The 23640-nt window shown below is 33.7% G+C and overlaps 2 protein-coding genes and 1 pseudogene across 2 annotated transcripts; all 3 read right to left on the bottom strand.

Annotated features, from left to right (window-relative positions):
• Nucleotides 1–205: 205 nt before the first annotated feature.
• LOC116140480 lies at nucleotides 206–19257 on the bottom strand (annotated as a pseudogene).
• LOC116140469 (putative pentatricopeptide repeat-containing protein At1g12700, mitochondrial) lies at nucleotides 1867–22384 on the bottom strand. Its single transcript, XM_031426097.1, has 2 exons — nucleotides 20451–22384; nucleotides 1867–1987 (listed from the first exon to the last, which is right to left on the bottom strand). The coding sequence occupies exon 1, from the start codon at nucleotides 22341–22343 to the stop codon at nucleotides 20508–20510; it is 1836 nt and encodes a 611-aa protein (XP_031281957.1). The 5' UTR covers nucleotides 22344–22384; the 3' UTR covers nucleotides 1867–1987; nucleotides 20451–20507.
• On the bottom strand, nucleotides 3292–5146 carry LOC116140472 (putative pentatricopeptide repeat-containing protein At1g12700, mitochondrial). Its single transcript, XM_031426099.1, has one exon. The coding sequence runs from the start codon at nucleotides 5122–5124 to the stop codon at nucleotides 3403–3405; it is 1722 nt and encodes a 573-aa protein (XP_031281959.1). The 5' UTR covers nucleotides 5125–5146; the 3' UTR covers nucleotides 3292–3402.
• Nucleotides 22385–23640: the final 1256 nt, after the last annotated feature.

Here is a 23640-nt window from a genome sequence, read left to right as displayed (position 1 = left end):
CTTATTTGGGAATTTTTATTTTTGATAATAGGCAACAAATCTCTACCAAGTCTAGAATAACCTGGTTTATTTATGCATATAAATGCCAGTGTACTAAATATTATAAGTTTTGAACTTTTGATCATTGAAAATACTCTCTTATTCACCATCGGCAAACCTAAAACAAACCTTTATTTCAATTTCCACACTTCAAGAGAATACTACTTCACTCAACTGAAAACTCAAACAACATTGAATGTTTGTATGTTTCGCCCGGTCGAACCACAACAGATGGGAAGTTAGATTGGTTTATGGCATTCGGAAATCCCTGCGTCTCTAAGCAGACACCAGCATGCTTTCCATAAACGGCACCTCCCATTCCGACGACTCCATTGACATAATTTCCGGTGTAAAACTGCATCCCAGGGGCATTGGTCCACAGGTTAAGGACCCTTGAAGATGACGGGTCCTTCAGTTTTACAGCATGCTTCAACCCCGATTTGTCTTCCCCACAATCAAGCACGTAGTTGTGGTCATACCCTAAACCCACTTCTGGATTGATGCACTGATCTTCTTCTCAGAGGTGAAATCAAAAGGGGTTCCTCTGACTGGCTTAATTTCACCGGTTGGGACAGTGTTCTCATCTACTGGAGTAATGTGCGGCCCCCCAATCTGAATTGAGTGCTCAAGAATGTTCCCACAGTTGTGGCCTGCTAAGTTCCAGTAGGTTTGTTGAGCTTAGCTGATTGAAGTTGGCTTATTCTCCGGAACTGCTTCCATGTCAAGTCTCAACGTCGTTTTTGAAGTAAGTTTGTAACCTGCAGTCACAGACACATCTCTTGGGTAACCTATTACGAGGCAAACAGAAGAATTAGAGATGGAAAAATGAGAGAAGAGGGGAACAGGGAGAAAGAGAGAGAGAGAGAGAGAGAGAGAGAGAGAACGAACCTTCTTCCCCATCACGACTGTGATACTTAAATGTAATAGATGGGTTTTCACTATTCTTTTGTTCTGCTACCTTCCATATCACTTCATCATAACCCTTGAAACCGCCTAAAGAAAAGAAAAGACAGAAGAGTTTATCAAGGAAATAAATTTGCAAAAATTCAAATGCATTCTAGTGCATAAAGATATCATACATCCACCCAGTCCTCAGATGCCACTACTATTATGTTTTTCTATGATAAACTCCCAACGATTGATTTGCAATGGCATTCTTCAGTTGGATTAGTGTCTGTGTGTCTTAGATCAAACAAGAAGGGTATACTTATTAGTTTGACAACAACTTGACATCGCTAAAGTCGATAAAGGAATGGGTAACTCCTTCAAGTTGATAAGATGGACAATTCTTTACTACATTGGAAAGCAAACTTTTAGGTACCCTAGTTTGTAGCGTTACAAAAGCAATACGCTGCGGCTTATATTTCTTCTCTAAGAACTGTGGCTACTATATTAATGCCACAAAGCAATATGGAAAAGTGCTTTTATTGATGAGTGGCAAAGTTCCCACCTGCCTGAAAGCAGAAGACAAGCTTTTGCTGGACTACAACAGTTTTAACAGGGACTGACATAAAACAACACAAGATTTTCACACAATCAAATAAGAAAATGAAAAACCTAACTCTCTGACTCAAGCAAATTCATACCATGGAGACTGTTCGGCAGCTTGTTGATTGGCAAGGTGTACTTGGTCCCATCTAGAGTAAATTTACCCTCTTTGATTCAATTTGCAACCCGACCAACAATGCACCCAAAAAAAGGTGCCGCCCCATTCTGATAATAACATAATTCATCATAGGCAGAATGCAGAAGAAACAAGAACTTGAATTCCCAATATATATATAAATAAAGTGACTGAGTAGTAAATTTAAATAAATAAATAAATACCCTGTTTGTCAGGTAAAGAGAGCGACAAGATTGTGGCGCCAAAATTGGAGATTTTGACATGCATGGATCCATTGTTAAGTTCAAAGACCTCTGGTTTCTCACTCTGATCAGCCATCTTCGTCTGAGTTTTAGTTTTGAAAATGGTTAAGATTAGTGGAATAGAGTAGAGATTAGTGGGGGCATTTCTGTCTTTTTCTCGTCTGATTTTTCACTAAGTATAAATCATCAGTTTGTTTCTAATCTGTCTACTCAGCATTTTCACACATCTTATTTGGGCCATAATAGGGCGAAAGTAGAGATGATAATTTGGGCCGGGCCATGGACAATCCCAGGATTGACCTGACCCGATAATAATTATTTTTTAGTTAAAAATCATTGGTAAAACTATATTATTTAGGCATCTTTTTAAGTACAAAAATAAACATATTTTGGTTCTATTCCAACTCCGCTTCACCTTCACGTCGATAATGTGCATAACCTTACTTTATTGTTTATAATGTCAGGAGAAACACTATCAAAAACTTGATTTCGATGATTATATTGAGTTAATAACATTATCGATTCGATAATACAACCTGAGTTTATCATTATATATTTATTTGTTCAATATCAAACTATCACCGTACTTTGTTCCTAAGAAAAGAAAACAAGTTTCACTTGCATCCAAAGCATAGATATCCAATATTTTAAGTATTCCATATTAAATAACATTAATACTATAGTATATATTTAACATTAAATTATATTTTATATTAAGCTTTGCGTTTCAAATTGTAATACTTTCTATTTCAAAACAAACAAAAAATGGTGTGTTCTCAACTGTGGGGAGAGTGTGACTTGATCCTAATGAGGCCAATCACATCTCCTTCTCCATTTCAAATAAGTCTTAATTATTATGAAAACTTGCAATTGCAGGAATGAACATAAGAAAGCTAGTAAAGGATGGATTGATAGTGAAAAAGCCTAGCACAATCCAGTCAAGATCAAGAACAAAGCAATCCCATGAAGCAAAGAGAAAAGGGAGGCATTCAGGATATGGGAAGAGGAAGGGAGGCTTCCATCAAGTGCTTAGGAAATTGCTTTTCAAGTACAGGGAGCTCCAAAAGATTGATAAGCACTTGCACCATAAGCTCTACTTGAAGGTCAAGGGAAGTGCTTTTAAGATCAAAAGGGTGCTTTTGGAGAATATTCATAAGTTGAAAGAGTGAAAATGTAAGAGAGAAACAGCTTTTTCATCATCAATTTGTGACCAAATCTACCTTATTCAACGTTAATTAGTTTTTACACAATACTCTTATTAAGTTCCTAGTACAAAATTGCATAGAGTTTAAGATGAATAGAGGAATTAGAATTCAGGTGGGCAACCAAAAATTGAAATAAGCAAACAAAAAAACCTTAAAAATAATATAAAGGATTAAATACGTGAAGACTTATGATCGAAGGATGCTACATGGAAAATAAAAGAGAAAATACTACCCTTTACATTCACAGCATTGAAGATGGTTTTTACAGTCAAGTGCAGCAATATTTATCATTTCAGTTTCTTGTTGACTTTTGCAGAGGAAATTGAGGAAGCAACTCCAAACATTCACGATAATTTTCATGCTTTACAAGCAGATCTACGACTGTAGACAATGTTGATTCATCTGGTATCACATTTCTGTCATTCATTTTGTGAAGAAGTTCAACCACTTTAGCTGCGTCATTATTTTGCAAAAAGCCTCGCATAAGAGTATTGAATGTAACAGCATTTGGAGCACAACCCTTTTTTTCCATATCAAATAACAAATCATATGCCTTTTGTAGTTTCCCCTCTTTACAAAACCCATTGATTAAGATGGTATATGTCATAACGTCTGGCATTAGGCCTTTCTGAGGCAATTTGTGAAATATCTCCCAAGCAATTTCGATCATTCCATTTTTACACAACCCATCAATGAGGCTGCTATAGATTTCAATACTAAGTTTAAACTCATAGTACTCCAAAGTACGAAACCATTTTGCTGCCTCCAGAACACAGCCATTCTTGCATAGCCCATCAATCAAAATTGCATATGTACGTAAATTAGGAGAAACATTATGAAGTTTCATCTCATCAAATAGTTTCCGTGCAGTTCCAACCTTATTTGATAGAAAAAGACTAGTCAGCAAAGTGTTATATGCAGCAACGTCGGGTCTAATTCCCTTTGAAATCATTTCCCTGAAAAGACTCATAGCATTCTCTAATTTCCTATTCTTGCCATAGGCATTGATCAAAGTAGTATAACTTACAACATCAGGCTTACAACCCTTACTCTCCATAGAGATTAGCAGCTCCCTTGCATCATCAAAACTATGCAGCAAGCAATAACCATCCATCAAAGTACTATAAGTATATATGCTTGGTTGCAAACCTCTTTGGATCATCAATTCCAACAACCAATTGGCTTCCTCTATCTTCCCCTCCTTGCAAAACCCACTTATCATTGTATTATAAGTCAGTAAATCAGGCTGCAAACCTTGATCCGCCATCTCAATAAAAAAGCCTTTAGCCTCCTCCAAATTTCCCACAAAACACCAACCGTAAATTAGAGAGTTACAAACAACCACATTTGGTTTAATTCCTCCACTCTTCATTTCCAAAAAAATTTCTTTCGCCCTATCTACCGACCCATCTCTACAAAGACCATGGATAATACTAGCGTAAGAAATAATATTAGGCCTAACCCCAAAGACAACCATTTTCTTGAACAACCTAGTAGCCTCCGTAACCCTATTCTCCAAACACAAACCTTTAATCAAAGAATTAAAAGTCACAGCATCTGGGTTAAAACCCCACCTCAAAATCCACCCGAAAACAACAAAACCATCACAAACTCGACCCACATTACAAAAACAATTAATCAAAACATTCAAAGTAATTAAATCTGGCAACAAACCCATCGAATCCGCTTGCTTGTACAGCAAAATAACGTCTTCATAAAATTTTTTCTTAGCAAGAGCTCCAAACAACCGGTTGAATAACGAAATCGGTGGTTTGGGTTGCATATCAATCATTAAACAAAAGAAAAAGCGTGCTTCATCAAGAGTGATATTACCTTCTTTACAATCTTTTTTAAGGAATTTATCAAGTCTCGCAACCTCTTCAGCGTTATCTACTGAATCTTGTGGTATGGTTGCTGTTACTTTACATGAATTTGTGAATAAAGATGAGAGTTTGGTTTTCGTAATCGTTTCAGTAGAAGAAGAACAACGACGAAGAAAGCTTTTGAAGGCCATTTGATTAGCGCCGTTTGCGGATTATCTCGGGTTCAAAATGGGTGAGTCGTTTGTGGGTTTACCTATAAATAATACAATCTCACCCGAAATGAGGTGGGATAAAATGTAGTTGTCTGAAACCTGTGGGGTTCACAGTTATTATCCAGACACCAAGGGCATGTTAAAAGAAATAAAATTTCTCTCACTGAAGAAATTTTTCTAAGGGAGTATTTGAGATGTGCATAACCTGACCCAAACACCTCTAGGCCCTTAAGCATTACTGTTGACTATTAAATCCAATTTCAACCAATTATTGCTAAACTTTCTTTTCAATCTTGGATCAACCATTTCCTCTATCTAATTCTCCTCCCCACATTGCAATTTCGTTTTCACAATCTGCACAATTCTTGTCACTCAGCTTCTTGCTCCTCCATCACCTTCCTTTACCATCACGTCTGAAACTCAAATTCCTTTCTCCGTTTCGAGAATCACCCTCCGAAGGTATAACATCAACCTTGGAAGTAATACAAAGATTCATAGCCTGCTTTAGAGCCATGTAACCCTTTGTACTGCAAATTCTAGAGACTTCTGAAGTTTGTTTGTCTTTGTGTTGCAGATCTTATTATCAAAATAAAACGTTAAAATAAAAATAAAGAATTTCACTAATTAAATTCAAATAGTACAGGATTCATATTCTTTTGTAATTTTACCAACAAATTCGAGCTATAGATTTGGTAATACAGTGTGAGCTTGTGGTTATATATTTATTTTTTAAATATCAAATAATCACCCTACTTCGTCTCCAAGAAAAGAAAACAAGTTTCACTTGCATCCCAAGCATAGATATCCAATATTTTAAGTACTCCATATTAGTATACATATAATCGTAGTCAATTAAAGGCTCTCAATAGAACATAATACAATTTAAATTATAAAATAAGGTGCAAAATTGCAACAAGTAAATTGAGGTATAAATGTAGAATATTTGCATTTCAAATTGAAATAATTTTTTTTTTTTTTTTTTTTTTTTTTTTTTTTTTTTTTTTTTTACACAGGAAATTTGCAAACAAGACATTGAAAGCCATCGAAGTAATCCATCCACCTTGTATGGCTCTTGGCTTGTCGCGAAAAATGTATCAAAACCAAATACTTGATCCTTAAGAATGTCTATTTTTTCCTTGGGAATCCTCATTGTTTCATTTAGTTGTTGTGGCTGTTCAGGAAATAAATGAAGAGAGGTGAAATAAGAAGACACAAAGATAATATTTGTGTTCTAATGCACAACACTTCACGGTGGTAAGAAAAATCACCTTCACACTTGGCAAATGGATCCACTAGCAACTTCGACATCATTGGCATCCTGCATCAAACATATATAGGGATCAGAGGAATGATGGAATTTCGAGGAATCCACGACGCTCAATGTGTTCACTTGTCTCTTTTGGTTCCTCTGTCAAACTTTAGAAGCTTTGAAACGAATGGGTCAAACTCTCTATGGTTTTGGTGGTTAGGGTTAGGGTTTCAGTGGAGAGAAGAGCAATGGTGAAGAAGAAATACAAAAATTGGAATTTGAAATAATAAAGTGAAAGTTGATTTAGGGTTAGCAATTTTTCTTTTTTAAATTTGGGGGTAAATGATGTGGTAGATGAGGTAGTACTGCCACGTAAGCTGCCACGTCATGATGTAAGAGAATGGTGGATGGGGATGGGGATGATGTAAACGTAGTATTACTCATCTAAAATTATCTGTTTGTTGTCTAATCTATCTACTGAGCATTTTCATACATCTTATTTGGGCCATAACGGGCCGAAAATAGGGATGACAATTTGGGTTGTGGACATGACAATTTGGGCTGACCATCGGCCGATTCTAGCATCATTGTGATATCATATTTTAAGTATGGTGTCACTTGCATCCCAAGCATAGATATCCAATATTTTAAGTATTCCATACTAGATAACATTAATACTATAGTACTATATTTAATCTTAGTCAACTAAAGGCTCTCAATAGAACGTAATACAATCATATAAAATTACTAAGTTCATTCAGTCTAATAAAATTCAAATCATAGAATAAGGTGCAAAGTTTGCTTTTGCATCAAATAAATTTAGCTATATATCTAGAAGATTTGCATTTCAAATTGTAATATTTTCTATTGCAAAACAAACTAAAAACGGTGTGTTTAAAGCTTTAGAAAAGGTTGGCTGCAAGTGTTCTCAAACTAAAATTATGTTTAATGATAAATGAAAACTTGCAATTGCAAGAATGGACATAAGAAAGCCAGTAAAGGATGGATTGATAGTGAAGAAGCCCAGCACAATCCACTGAAGATCGAGAACAAAGCAAGCCCATCAAGCAAAGAGAAAAGGGATGCATTCAGGAAATGGGAAGAGGAAGGGGACAAAAGAAGCAAGGCTTCAAGCAGAGGAAATAGAGGCAATCAGATTACCTTCTATATTACTAATAGTAACTACTATTGGTATTGGAAGATTACTGGAATCTTATATTACATGACAACCAAACATGGTAATCAAGCAATGTACGGTGACATTACCTCAGTAATCTCATTGACCCCCCAACCAAATACACCCTAATGCTATAGTATATATTTAATCTTAGTCAATTAAAGGCTCTCAATAGAACATAATGCAATTTAAATTATAGAATAAGGTGCAAAGTTTGCTTTTGCAACAAGTAAATTGAGGTATAAATGTAGAATATTTGCGTTTCTAATTGAAATAATTCCCTATTGTTAAAGATATATTAAAATTAAAAATAGTGTGTTTAAAGCTTCGGAAAAGACTAGCTGCAAGTCTTCTCCAGTGTGGTAAGGGGAGAGTGTGGCAATTGCATAAGTTAATATAGGGGTGAGCACGGGTACTGGGTAAAACCGAAACCTGTGGATAGAACGGAATCGGAACCGGAACCTACCAGGAACCGGCATTCTGAGGGTAGGTTCTGGTTCCATTTTATTGGAACCGACATTGTGCGGTTCCGATTCTTATGTGTGGAGGAAACGAAACCGGAATCTGGAAAAAGAACCGAAAATGAGTACCCGGTTTGGAACCTATTTGGAACCTATAGCGGGTACCCGGTTTAGAACCTGTTTGGAACATGTTTTAGAACCTGTTTGAAACCTGTTTTGGAACCTGAAAATATTTGTGAAATGTGAATAATGGGAGGTTTCTATTATTTTACATATAAAAAAAATTTAAAATAGAAAAAGTTAAATTTTTAGAATAACCTAATTAAATAAATATACAGTTATACTTATTACATATAAATTACACCATATTAAAAACTTTAATATATTATAAGAGTAATACTAGCCTTACAAAGAGGCATACAAAGAGTCATACAAAGAGTCAAATCTAACCCTTGAAATTTATGATTGCCTCTTTCTCTCTCTCTTTTTCCCTTCTTTCAAGGGCTGGATTTGACTCTTTGTATGACTCTTTGTATGCCTCTTTGTAAGGCTAGTATTACTCATATTATAATATAGTAATATTACTACACATCATGATTCAAACTTCAAATTCAATAACAATTCTAGCATAATTTAAGTATTTAACAACAATCTAAAATCCAAGTCCAAAACAATCTAATATCCAAATCCAAATCCAAAACATGATATTGTGTTCATCCATTACATATTAAATGACAAAATACATAATAATTAATAACAAAACATTTGGTGCAAGTGTTTTTTCTTTCATCCGTCTCTATGTTGATTGAGCTTCACACACTAGCATCAAAATTCTTCACCATCTTCATCATAATAACCATCACCATCATCGCACACTGCAGCCAAGAACTAGAATACACAAACCTCAGCTACTTAATCTGGAAACATAAATCATCAGAACAAACGATATGAACATGACCAAGGCTCGAATGAACACAAAAACCAGATCTTGATCACAAAAATCATAGCTTTCTGACCAGACCAAGCATTGATCCAAAGCAACAACGTAAGCCCAGATACATAAAGCAAGATCACAAGGTAAAAGAGTGAGAACCCATCAAGTAAAAAACAAGAAAACAAAAACAAAAAAACAAAAAAAGGGTACCTAATTTCGAGGATCAAAACTATATACCAATCAACACTTAAACTGGTCATAATTTACACTACAGAGACAAATAAGCAAACAAAAATAAATTACAGTTTCAGAATCAAACACATCGCCTAAACTTCTTCTTCAAAAATAAAAAAATAAAAAAGTCTAAGTTTAGCTTGCTTATTATTTGCACTAAATTAAAAAGAAAAAATGCAACACTTACAAGTAAGAAACATCGATTTTGCGAAGCAGATCAGCAATTCGACTGGATGAGCGAGAATCTCGGGACGATTCAATGACCTATAACTACCATAACTACCAGTACTCACTTCATCGAATAGACAGAGGAACCTCAGCTGTCGAGGAATGGCGTGTTTATTACCTGGATCGAGGAATGGAGCTGTCATCAACGAATGGAGCTGTTGCCGTCGATTTCCAGTGAGGAACGAAGCTGTCGTCGATTTCCGGCGAGGGAGGAAGACATCGTCGAATTCAGAGAGTTTAGTTGCGATTTGGTGAATGGTTGCGATTTCAGACTTTAGGGAGTGGAGTTGATTGCGATTTGAGTGGGATTTCAGAGAGAAATTTTCATAGAAAAGCTGAGAAATCTGAGAAATTTTCATAGAGAAACTGAGAAAGAGAAGAAGCTGAGAAACAAAGATGGAAATCAGATGGAATGTGCTACGATAGTGTGATTGCGTAGGGTTAGGGTTTTTTGAAATCAGACTGGTTTATATGACGGTTCATTGATTTTATCCTGTTTTTAAATAGGTTAAAGCGGTTTAATGGATAATGGCGGGTTTAATGTTGACTCGAACTAGATACGTGACCGGTTCTCGGTCCAACTGGTTGGATCGACCGATTTGGTCTGGCTTTTAAAACAGTGATTACAACATTACATTATAAATTTATAGTACGATTACATAATTAATTGTAACATTACATTATAATTAAATGATCACTTAATTAATTATAACATTATATTATAAACAGATTAATTATAATATTATATTCAAGATTTATAGTATGATTACTTAATTCATTATAGTATGATTACATAATTAGTTATAACATTACATAATTATATGACTATTTAATTGATTATGACATTATATTATAAACATTAATTGTAACATTACATTATAAACAAATGATTACTTCATTAAATTATCTTAAATTTAATTAATTAAACATTACATTATAGTTAAATAATTACTTAATTAAATTATAACATTATTATATTACATTATATTATGATCACTTAATTAATTATAGTATTATATAGTTTAATGATTATATAATTAGTTATGAATTTATAACATTACATTATAAATATGAGTAATTTACTACATTATTATATTACTTAATTAAATGATTAAGAATTTAATTAATTATAATATTACCTTATATATTTATAGTATGATTACTTAATCAATTATAACATTCTATTATAAATATTAGTATATTAATAAAATGATGAGAAATTTAATTAATTACAATATTAAATTATAGATTTATAGTATGATTACTTAATTCATTATAATATTACATTAGTTAAATAGTATATTACTTAATTAATTATAATATTATAATTTACATTGTTGTATGATCACTTATTTAATTATAGCATTACATAATTAAATGATTACTTAATTAATTATGACATTGTATTATAAACATTAAACATAAATAATTAATTAAATTATTAGAAATTTAATTGATTATAAAATTACATTATTATTAAATAACTACTTAAATAATTATAACATTACATTATAGTATAATCATTTAATTATGTATAACATTGCATAGTTAAACGATTACTTAATTAATTATAAATTTATAACATTACATTATAAACATTATTAATTTATTACATTAGTCATTAGTACATTACTTAATTAGATGGTTAAAAGATCTAATTAATTGTAACATTACATTATAAATTAATAGTATGATTTCTTAATTAATTATAAAATTACATTATAAACATTAATACAATATTTAATTAAATAATTAGAAATTTAATTCATTATAATATTATATTATAAATGCATAGTATGATTATTTAATTAATTATAATATTACATTATAATTTAATAATTACTTAATTAATTACAATATTACTATATTACATTATAAACATTACTAATTTATAATATTAAATTTACTACACTACATTTAGTATATTATAAATACCCAATTATAACATTAAATTGATAAATTTATAAACATTAATAATTTATTAATTTATCAAATAGACCCCTGGAATGTTAGTATAAATAATGGGGTATTTTGTAATTTTACATTTACAAACAAAGCAAAATACCCAATTCTTGTTTGTTTCATGAGAAACTTAGACTTTTCCCGGAAACTTTGGTTTTGATTCATAGATTTTATGTGAATTGTGATGAATTGATTGAATTCAAGTGTTGCCTAGAGATTATAGGCTATGAGTTACATTGGACACAAATGAATGAGTAATCAAAATTTGTTAGGGGTGTATTTGTAAACTTTTAATGTATTTTTGTCATTTTTTAAACTAATAGGGGGTAATTAATTTTTTACAGGGTACCCGGGAAAGGAACCAGAACCTGCATTTTAGGTTCTGGTTCCTTGAATTTAAGAATCTTCATTGTGCGATTCCGGTTCCTTTTTTTGGGAACCTGCACTGTGTGATTTCGATTCCGATTCCCCCAGAAAATGCAGGGTACTTGGAATCGCTCACCCTAAGTTAATGTATGCATATTATATAAGTTATTTTTAGTTTATAAACCTTCAATTACATGAATTGTCAAGATAGATAAGAGAGAATATTGGACATTTATGTATGTATTGACTAGTATATAAAATGAAGTATCATTTAGTAAAACTATATTATTTAATCACATTTTAAGTGAACAAATAAACATATTTTGTTTATAATGTCAAGAGAAACAACTATCGAAAACTCGAATTCTAAGATTATACCGAATCCATAACATTATTGATTCGGTAATACGATGTGAGCTTATGGTTATAATTTAGGTATTCCATATTAAATGACATTAATACTATAGTATATATTTAATCTTTAATCAATTACAGGCTCCCAATAGAACATAATACAATTTAAATCATAGAATAAGGTGCAAAGTTTGCTTCTGTATCAAGTAAATTTAGCTTCCGGAAAGGGCTGGCTGCAAGTGTTCTCAAGCGTGGCAAAGGGAAAGCGTGGCTTGATCCTAATAAGGCCAATCACATCTCCTTAAACTACCATCCAAAACAGGCATAAGGACTATCCAATTCTGTTGTGCAAGGAAATTCGTATCCAGAATTACAGTTTGTGTGTGAGTTGAAAGAATATCAAAACTTCAATGTGCATGTAATTCCCAAATTACAAATGGGAATTTCATTTAAGTCAATATGAAAGTTGAATATCTTAGAATATTGAATGTCAAGAAAAGAACGTAATTGGTTTTGATACTTTTCTAGTTTAATGAAATACATAATTTGTGTGCAAGAACTTGTTTTTATATACTGTATCTCTAATTACAACCATCTATTGTTAAAAAAAAAAAAAAAAATCTTTGAAATGGGAGATTATCATCGACTATCTTTAAGGTTTCTAAATTCATCATTCGAATGACAACTTTCATACTTTTTATCATAAAATATCTTTGAAGTTTGAAACTATATTGTAGTTTACCATAGATGAGTTAAATGGTAACTTTGGTCTTCTTTAACTTGTTTATAAGAAAATGTTTTATAAACGGACAACGAGACGGGCTAGTGCAAAAAAATACTTGTGATCAAAATTTTAAATTTTGAAGATCCGTCTAATAATATTTGATAACAAAAAGAGGTATCCATGATACAATTTCAAAATTTGAGGATAATTTATGATTAAAAAAAAAAAAAGCAAAAATTATCATCTAAAACCTTTAAGGATCCTATTTGAAATTGGTTGCATGAATAAAATTGACCTTATTTTGATGTGATTCAAACAAATTATTACAGACCAGGTCAACTAGAGGCTTTTTAGTTCCTTTTCTTTTTCCCATTTCAATAATAAATATTTTAAATGAATTAGAATTTTGCAGAAATTTAAAGAGCTCGTTACTTGGGAAGGTTAATTTTTGATAATAGGCAACCAATCTCTACCAAGTCTGGTTATTACCAAGTCCAGAATAACCTGATTTATTTATGTATAGAAATGTCACAGTGTACTAAATATTTTAAATTTTGATCATTGAAAATACTCTCTTATTCACCGTTGGCAAGCCTAGAACAAACCTTTATTTCAATATCCACACTTCAAGAGAATACTACTTCACATAGTTCCCGGTGTAAAACTACATCCCAGGGGCATTGGTCCACATGCTTCAACCTCGATTTCTCTTCCCCACAATCAAGCAGTCATACCCTAAACCCACTTCGTGGATTGATGCACCGATCTTCTTCTCAGAGGTGAAGTCAAAAGGGGTTCCTTTGACTGGCTTAATTTCATTGGTTGGGACAGTGTTCTCATCTACGGGAGTAATGTGCTACCCCCCAATCTGAATTGAGTGCTCAAGTACGTTCCCACAGTTATAGCCTGCCAAGTTCCAGTAGGTGTGTTGAGCTAAACTGATTGGAGTTGGCTTCCATGTCAAGTCTCAACATCGTTTTTGAAGTAAGAGTGTAAGTTGCAGTCACAGACACATCTCCTGGGTAACCTATTACCAGGCGAAACAGAAGAATTAGAGACTTGCTATTGCTGGACTACAAAAGTTTTAATAGTGCTGTGGCAAAGTTCCCACCTGCCGGAAAACAGAAGGCAAGCTTTTGCAAGGATTTGAGTAGCATCTGTTTCCCAAGATACAACGACAGATGAATAGCAAGAGAAACACCACTCTTTTACTCTAATGAACTGAATTAAGTCTTATCTCCAACAAAGGAAAACCTTAAAAACTAGAGAGAAAATGAGAGACTGAAATTTTTGGTGCGTTTGAAATGAGAGAAAGAACACATTTTTATACTACTCAAGGTGGGACAAAACATTGAATTCCACCATTATTTTCCACCTTTTCACTTTCCAATTTTTAAAACCTCCTCCATTAATCCACTAACCTTTCATCTTTCAAATTCTCAACTTACATCACCACTTTCATTCCATTTATTTCATTCAATTTATTAAAATATTCCCACAATCCCCTACATGAATGAAATTAACAGATCTATACATAAGACGCAGTGATGGAATTTAAATAGTTGGACTTGCATAGAATAGGTAGGTGTTACCCTTTGAACCTACCTTTGTGAAAGTGATTTTACTTTACTGACTAATTAGTAAATATGATGTCCTTAAACTAATTTGTCATTTATGTAAATGATGACATAGTTCACACAAGAATCCTCCGTGATATTATTCAGTTCTCATTATTATGTTCGTTTTGGCCATAAACATACCCCTGGTTCTACAAGAAGTTCTTAAGAATTGAACCCTATACAATTCCCTTTAGAAGCGACCATACTTCTTCCTCACATATGTGATATCTTTAAGAGTATCCCGCATTACTCTGCTCGGAAACCCGATGCATAAGAATCATTAAAAGCTTTGCTTAACCTTATTCCTTACGGGCATCATTGTTTCATTTAATCATAGAAACAGATTGAGAGTAACTCTTACAGTGATCTATCTAAGTCTATTAAGTTGTCTCTTTGAACCTAAATCTTGGGATCTCCACTCAATTAGGGTGAGTTTCCATTATATTGACTTATTTCATGGGATTTAGTCTCATTCCTCTCTATGATTTTTCAACAATCTCTCTATTTAACCCTTTGGTTAGCAGATCTACTAAATTATCTTTTAACTTCACATAATCAATATAGATAATTCTTGTTGAGAGTAGTTGTCTAATGGCATCATGTCAACGACGTATTTTAGAGTTATGAAAGTGACTCTATTTTGATGATAAAAAGACCCTTTGTGCAATTAAATTGAAGTTATATTGAGACAATTGAAAAAAAAAATTTGGAATTATTAATGAAAAATCACATTTTAATTTTTTCTTACAATTTGTGCATTTTTGGAATGATTTTTGAGATGTTTGTAGTTGATATTAGGGTGTGAATCATTTGTTAGGTCTAAATTTGTCTCATTTATTTTGTTTTGGGGGTAAATTTTCATATTTTTAGGGGTTGATTTTGTCAGTTTTCATTCATGTAGGCACTGATCTAAAATTTACCAGACATAGTATAAAACAACATGAATAGTTCCAGATCTGGGCAGCCGCCTCCCATCAAACCCAAGCTCATCTTGCCAGATTCCGATGACCATCTAATGACCGTTCATCTCCCCCAAGCATCGGTTCACCTTCCACCATCACGCCCACCGTGTTTCCTCCATTTTTCGGCCATGTTACACACTCTACCACCACGTTTCTTCACAATCTGATGACATTTGAGCTTCTCTGGTGACTCTTTCACTCCCTTGGTGGCCGATCTACCTTCCCCACACTAAGATCCACCTTCCTCCAAGCTTTGTTGACACCAAAATCGCTGGAATCCCTCATTGCCGCCACCCCTTTTCAGTTTTCATGCCAGTTTTCATGCATTTTTTGGCCTATTTTCACCTTCCAATCAGTCGATCTATCATCACCATCACCTGATCTATCTTTCAGTACCCTTGCATCCCACTTCTGCCTCCATTTACTGGAAGACCTGTAAAAAAACTAACGTATTCCAACGACTTGCGACTATTTGTATTTCGGGTTGTCCGTTGGTCATTTCCGCACCTTTTTGCATCATCTTGTTGTCGGTTACGTCCTCTTCACCATGATCAGCCCCATTTCCAACTTTTCGACCTTTGTCAACACCACCATGTGCGGTTGAGCTTTCAGTTGTCTGTTACAGTGTAGGTGAGATCGAGATCGACACCCATGACTCTTCTCAACAGCTATTGACTAGTTGGATGAACCTGATTGTCAGACATTTGGTTTAGTATTGTGTATTGAATTATATTTGTTTTTGTTTCATGTTTGATTACTATAGTTTAATGTAGTTTGATACATGATTTGTGATTGTTGGTGTTGTCCATTGAGATTAATTGTTGATATAAACCTATTGCATGATGAATGTTGGTTTGAGATAATTAAATGTTGAGTATTGCTTTAAATTACTTCAAATCAATTGTAATCGAGTTATATTCGCATTTAATGCCATTTCTACTTGTGTTGCATTGATTATGTAGTTGGGTTGATTGGATGATATGTGTTGACAAATTGAATTTGTTAATCGCTACCAATTAGTGGTATTGTCTTGTAGTGTTTGTCAATACTCAATGATAGTCTTTAACCAATCGAACTTGAGTGATCGGGGTGAGACAGGATATATTATACCTAGAGTACCAGAAACTGATTTCATTGGTCTACCTTGCCTTGTAGGTTTAGGGGATCGTAGAGTGTAGAGGAGAATTGTGTGAGTTGGTCTCGTGTCGAACAAAAATCGTAGCAGCAACGTTTTTATTATAAAGTCTTCATTAGTTTTAATTTCAAACTTTTGTTATTTGCATTTAGTTCGTTTAGTTTTAATTAAGTTCTTCAATATTAGCAATTAGCTTTCCTAGTTTAATCATTCATTTGCCATCTTCATTTAGTTTGCTCAAATATGTAATAGGTTATTAGTCTTTGTTCCCTGTGCATTCGAGCATGCTTACCACTGACTATGGTAATTAAGATTAATTTTGCGATTGGCTTGACACATATATGTCTAGACTTACCATTATACATTGCTCTGTGTCCTTCCAATTGCATATTGATTATCACAGTGAATGCAGATTGCTAGCACAGGCTTTGGCCACTTTGGAATATCCTTTAAGAATTACCTTGGAACTTTTTTGGCTTCTTGGAGATGCCTCCTTTTGGCCCCAGCTTGGCCTTTGTCCCTATGTTCTTAAATTTAGAACTGTGACCATGCTTCACAACATTTTCTTTTGCTGCTATAGGAATAAACCCTCTTTTTTTAGAACTTTTGTTGTTTCCTTCAATCCGAAGTCTAACAATGAGTTCTTCAAGATTCATCTCCTTTTGTTCGTGCTTAAGATAGTTCTTGAAATCTTTCCATGCGGGAGGTAGCTTCTCAATACTAGCAACTATTTGGAAAGTTTCACTTAGCACCATCCCTTCAGAATGAATTTCTTGTAAAATCAATTGGATCTCTTGCACTTGACTGATAATAGCTCTTGAGTCCACCATTTTATAATCGAGGAATCGTCCCACCAAAAACTTTTTGGACCCAGCATCCTCAGTTTTATACTTACAGTCTAAAGACTCCCATAATTCTTTGGCCATTTTCTTCGAAGCGTATACATTATACAATGAATCTGTCAGACAATTCATGACATAATTTTGGCACAAAAATTCATAATGTTTCCAAGCATCAATAGCACTAATAACTTAAACATTGTGCTCATCTTCTTTGAGCGTAGGAGCATCTCAGTCAAGAATCTCGCAAGATTCAGGTGGTCAAATAGAAAAACATCTTTTGTTGCCACCTCTTGAAATGATCCACTGATTTTTTTTCGATTTTTCTGCATTGTTCATAGGAATAGAGACCGATGCCACATGAGTTGGTGTGGGAGCCACAACTTGTTTCGGCACATCACCGGGGTTATATTCAGATGTCATTTTCTGAAAATCTAAACCAAAAAATTATTTATTGAATCACGTGTAGGAGATCTTTCAGATTGACAGGAAGAGATCTAGTAAAGAATAAAACCTTAGGATGAATGCCAAGGCCTATGTAACACATGGTTTCCTTAAAACAGATTTGCCTCCTTCACTTGGGTGCATAAGGATTTGAGCAACGTCTGTTTCCCAGGATACAACAACTGATGAATAGCAAAAAGAAGCATCACTCTTCTATGCTAACGAACTGAATTAAGCCTTAACTCCAACAAAGGAAAACCTTAAAAACTAGAGAGAAAATGAGAGTTTGAAATTTTTGGTGTGTTTGAAATGAGAGGAAGAACACCTTTTTATACTACTCAAGGTGGGAAAAAACATTGAATTCCACTATTATTTTCCCCTTTTCACTTTCCAATTCTTAAAACCTCTTGCATTAATCCACTAACCTTTCATCTTTCAAATTCTCAACTTACACCACCACTTTCATTCCATTTATTTCATTCAATTTATTAAAATATTCCAATATATATATTATAACTTTTATCCTTACAATTACCAACATGAACAAATCTCCAAATTTTATTGACCTCCCAAAAACTCTGGCAAAGTTAAAAACACATCCTTGGATGGAAAAATGGCATTTTGAAAAAAATAGTCAAATGGTTTAAGATCCATACACAATGTAATCAATGTACCTAGAATATGGATGAGAAGCGAGTCGAGTAGTTCCCGACTACTCAGCTCCGCTCATGAAAAGCTCGAACTCAACTTGAAGTCTATCGAGTCGAGCTTGAGCTTTAGTGGCTCATTTAAGGGGTCAAGACGAGTTCGATCAGGGTGAAGCTCGGTTCGATAGGCTTGCGAGCTTCATCTCTCTAGGAGGGCCAAATTGCAAGTTTTGTAACTTTTTTTTTTTTATTTTTAAGTTTTTAAAATGACAAACAACCCCCTTCTCACAACAAACTCGAAGCTCGAGCTCGAGTAGCCACCCATACTCCCGAGCTCAAGCTCGAGCCCAAGTATTCAAGCTCGAACGATCTCGGATCGAACTCGAATTCGATACTATTCATCACGAACCGAGCTTGAGTGTCCAGATACTCGGGTCGACTTGACTTGTATAGACCCCTAACCCAGAATAAGATTTTTCATCCGATCATAAAAGGATGACAAAATATCAAATGGGGTCGAGAAAAGATTGAAAGTTTACGACATATGGTTCAATAGAATCGAATCCAAGAACAACATCAGCCCAATTTCCTTCAAAAAATTACGAAATGAAAAAAAAAAAAATCATCGATCAGCAAAAATAAAGTGACTAAGTAATAAATTTAAATAAACAAATAAATGCCCTGTTTGTCAGGTACAGAGAGCAACAAGATTGTGGCGCCAAAATTGGAGATTTTGACGTGCATGGATCCATTGTTAAGTTCAAAGACCTTTGGTTTCTCACTCTGATCACCCATCTTAGTTTTGAAAATGGTAAGACTGGAGTTGAGCAAAGGATTTGTTATGTTTTTTAATGGAATAAAGTGGGGGCATTTCTGTCATTTTCACATCTGATTTTTCTCTAAATATAAAATCATCAGTTTGGTGTCTAATCTATCTACTCAACATTTGCACACATTTTATTTCGGCCATAATGGGCCGGAAATAGGGCGGACAATTTGGGTCATGGATAATCCCATAAAAATTTGGGCTAACCGTTGGCCAATTCTGACATCGTTGTGACACCATACCACAATCATTTGTTTCCCTGTTCATCACTCACCATAACCCTCAAACCTTGCTCTCACCGACCCAGTAATCATCGACAATCAAGCGGTTTGTGATAACATTATTGATTTGATAATATAGTGTGAGCTTGTGGTTATATATTTATTTGTTCAGTATCAAATTATCCGTACTCTGTCCCCAAGAAAAGACAAGAAGTTTCACTTGAATCCCAAGCATAGATATCCAATATTTTAAGTATTCCATATTAAATAATATTAATACAATAGTAATATATTTAACATTAAATTATATTTTATACTAAGCTCATTCAGCCTAAAAAAATTTAAATTATATAATAAGGTGCAAAGTTTGCATTTGCATCAAGTAAATTTAGCAATATATCTAGAAGATTTGCGTTTCAAATTGTAATACTTTCTATTGCAAAACAAACTAAAAATGTTGTGTTTAAAGCTTTAGAAAAGGCTGGCTGCAAGTGTTCTCAACAGTGGTAAGGGGAGAGTGTGGCTCGATCCTAATGAGGCCAATCACATCTCCTTCTCCATTTCCTAAGGGGAGAGTGCAGGAATGGACATAAGAAAGCTGGTAAAGGATGGATTGATAGTGAAAAAGCCTATGGGAAGAGGAAGCCCATGAATCAAAAGAGAAAAGGGAGGCATTCAGGATCAAGAAAACTCAATAAATTGAACTCAAATCTACCTTATTCAACTTTAATTAGCTTTCACAAAAAATTGCATAGAGTTTCAAATAATTAGAGGAATCAGAATTCAGGTGAGCAACAACAAATTGCAATAAGCAAAAAAACTTAAAAATAATATAAATGATTAAATACGTGAAGACTTATGATCGACGGACGCTACATAGAAAATAGAAAGAGAAAATACAATCACTTGTAGCATAAACTTACAGACATTCACAGCATTGAAGATGGTTTTTATAGTCAAGTGCAGCAATATTTATCATGTCAGCCACTTGTTGACTTTTGCAGAGGAAATTGAGGAAGCAACTTCAAAAGTTCTTTATCCTTTGACAGTAAACCCACAACTATGGAAAATGTGATATCATCCGGTATCACATTTCTGTCATTCATTTTGTGAAGAAGTTCAACCACTTTAGTTGCATCATCATTTTGTAAGAAACCTTGCATAAGCGCATTGAATGTTATTACGTCTGGAGCAATGCCATTCATTTCCATATCAAATAACAAATCATATGCCTTTTGTAGTTTCCCCTCTTTACAAAACCCATTGATTAAGATGGTATATGTCGTAACGTCTGGCATTAGGCCTTTTTGAGGCAATTTGTGAAATATCTCCCAAGCAATTTCGATCATTCCATTTTTACACAACCCATCAATGAGGCTGCTATAGATTTCAATACTAAGTTTAAACTCATAGTACTCCAAAGTACGAAACCATTTTGCTGCCTCCAGAACACAGCCATTCTTGCATAGCCCATCAATCAAAATTGTATATGTACATAAATTAGGAGAAACATTATGAAGTTTCATCTCATCAAATAGTTTCCGTGCAGTTCCAACCTTATTTGATAGAAAAAGACTAGTCAGCAAAGTGTTATATGCAGCAATGTTGGGTCTAATTCCCTTTGAATTCATTTCCCTGAAAAGACTCATAGCATTCTCTAACTTCCTATTCTTGCCATAGGCATTGATCAAAGTAGTATAACTGACAACATCAGGCTTACAACCCTTACTCTCCATAGAGATTAGCAGCTCCTTTGCATCATCAAATCTATGCAGCAAGCAATAACCATCCATCAAAGTATTATAAGTATATGTGCATGGTTGCAAACCACTTTGGATCATCAATTCCAACAATCCATTAGCTTCCTCTATCTTCCTCTCCTTGCAAAACCCATTTATCATTGTATTATAAGTCAGTAAATCAGGCTGCAAACCTCGATTCGCCATCTCAATAAACAAGCCTTTAGCCTCCTTCAGATTTCCCACAAAACACCAACCGTAAATTAAAGAGGTACAAACAACCACATTTGGCTTAATTCCTCTACTCTTCATTTCTATAAACAATTCTTTTGCCCTTTCTACCAACCCATCTTTACAAAGACCATCAATAATACTACCATAACAAACAATATCCGGCTTACAAAAAAAACCCCGTTCACCATTACCAGCAACCATTTCTTCATGCAATCTAAGCGCAACACTCGTGTTCCCTGTCCGACACAACCCGTTAATCAAAGTGGCATACGTAATCACGTTAGGCCTAACCCCAAAGACAACCATTTTCTTGAACAACCTCGTAGCCTCCGTACCCCTTTTCTCCAAACACAAACCTTTAATCAAAGAAGTCAAAGTCACAACATTTGGGCTAAAACCCCACCTCAAAAGCCTCCCGAAAACAACAAAACTATCACAAACTCGACCCACGTTACAAAAACAATTAATCAAAACATTCAAAGTAATTAAATCTGGCAACAAACCCATCGAATCCGCTTGCTTGTACAGCAAAATAACGTCTTCATAAAATTTTTTCTTAGCAAGAGCTCCAAACAACCAGTTGAATGATGAAATCGGTGGTTTGGGTTGCATATCAATCATTAAACAAAAGAAATAGCGTGCTTCATCAAGATTGATATTACCTTGTTTACAATTTTTTTGAAGGAATTTATCAAGCCTCGCTACCTCTTCCACATTATGTACTGAACCTTGTGGTATACTTGTAGTCACCTTACATGAATTTGTAAATAAAGATGAGAGTTTGGTTTTCGTAACCGTTTCAGAAGAAGAAGAACAACGACGAAGAAAGGTTTTGGAGGCCATTTGAGTAGCGCCGTTTGTGGAGCATCTAGAGTTCAAACTGGCTTGGCCTTTTGTGGGCTTTGAGCCTTTCACTCCCGCTCTCATTTTCCCTTTGATGTAATGACACGAATTCATCTTATTTTTAAACCATGTTTGCTTTATTTTATTACAACTTTGCCATTTTCTTTATGGATCAAACTATGGTTGTTAGTATCCTACGATACCCGATACGTATCATACGATATGACTCGATAGAGGTCACCAACGATACGTATCTGAGAGTGTATCATAAACTTTTCAATACATTAATATGTATCCTACGATACGATGCGATACGTATCCGTAAAAATATCGATATAAATCGATATGACTTTATTAATTTGGGCTAAAGGTTCAAAAAAATTCGGGTCAAAACCGGATCACCCAACTCGATTCACTAAAATCTGTCCAAATTTACCTATTTTGCATAAAGAAAGTGAAGAGGAATATGTATTGCCCATTTTACATGAGAATAATAATATAAATGGAGATATAGATATTAATATTGATCTTAGAATTTTATGATTAATTTTGATTATGTAATACCATAATTTAAAGGCAATAATACCACAAAATTCTTTAATTAATCTTGGGGATGATATTAATTTTTAGAAAATTTTGATTATTTTATTAATTATTTTGAAAAAGTATATCTTATGATACAATACGATATACGATATACTATTTAAAAAATTAGGTTTTTGATACATGGTATGATACACGATTTGATAAGCATGGACCAAACTTCATCCTTCGTTTTTATATATTTTTTATTTACATTTTTAATTATTTATTTATTTACATGACATCCACGGATCCATTTACTTACTCTATTATGAGAGATGGGATTCCTTTATTATTTTATATTTATTTAATTTCAACATCACATCATTATTCATTAACCACCCTTATAATTAATCCATTTATATGCCACCTTTTATCCCTTTAATCAAAGAATACTCTCGATTTTGAAAAATCCATCATTACATCTGTATCTGTCTAACTTCAGTTTATTAGCTAAGGTTAAAATTGTCTTTTTATTAATTAATTAATGAATATATACCATTGAAGAAATCACTCATGGCGTAAAAATCAGCCTAATCCTAAACTTTGTTTGGGTTATAATTAATGCGGCCGAGCGACTTACACATACCCAAGTTTGTTAAAATAACATGTTGGTATCTAAAAGATTTTAAAATAATAAATAAGTACCTTTCGTCATGTTTTATTAGTGATTTTCATTTGATAATAGTGAAAAAATTAGAATATCCTTGAAAGT

This window comes from Pistacia vera, unplaced genomic scaffold (genome assembly GCF_008641045.1).
Source record: "Pistacia vera cultivar Batoury unplaced genomic scaffold, PisVer_v2 Contig373, whole genome shotgun sequence".
Taxonomy (NCBI): domain Eukaryota; kingdom Viridiplantae; phylum Streptophyta; class Magnoliopsida; order Sapindales; family Anacardiaceae; genus Pistacia; species Pistacia vera.
This window is presented reverse-complemented; position numbering and strand designations above follow the sequence as displayed.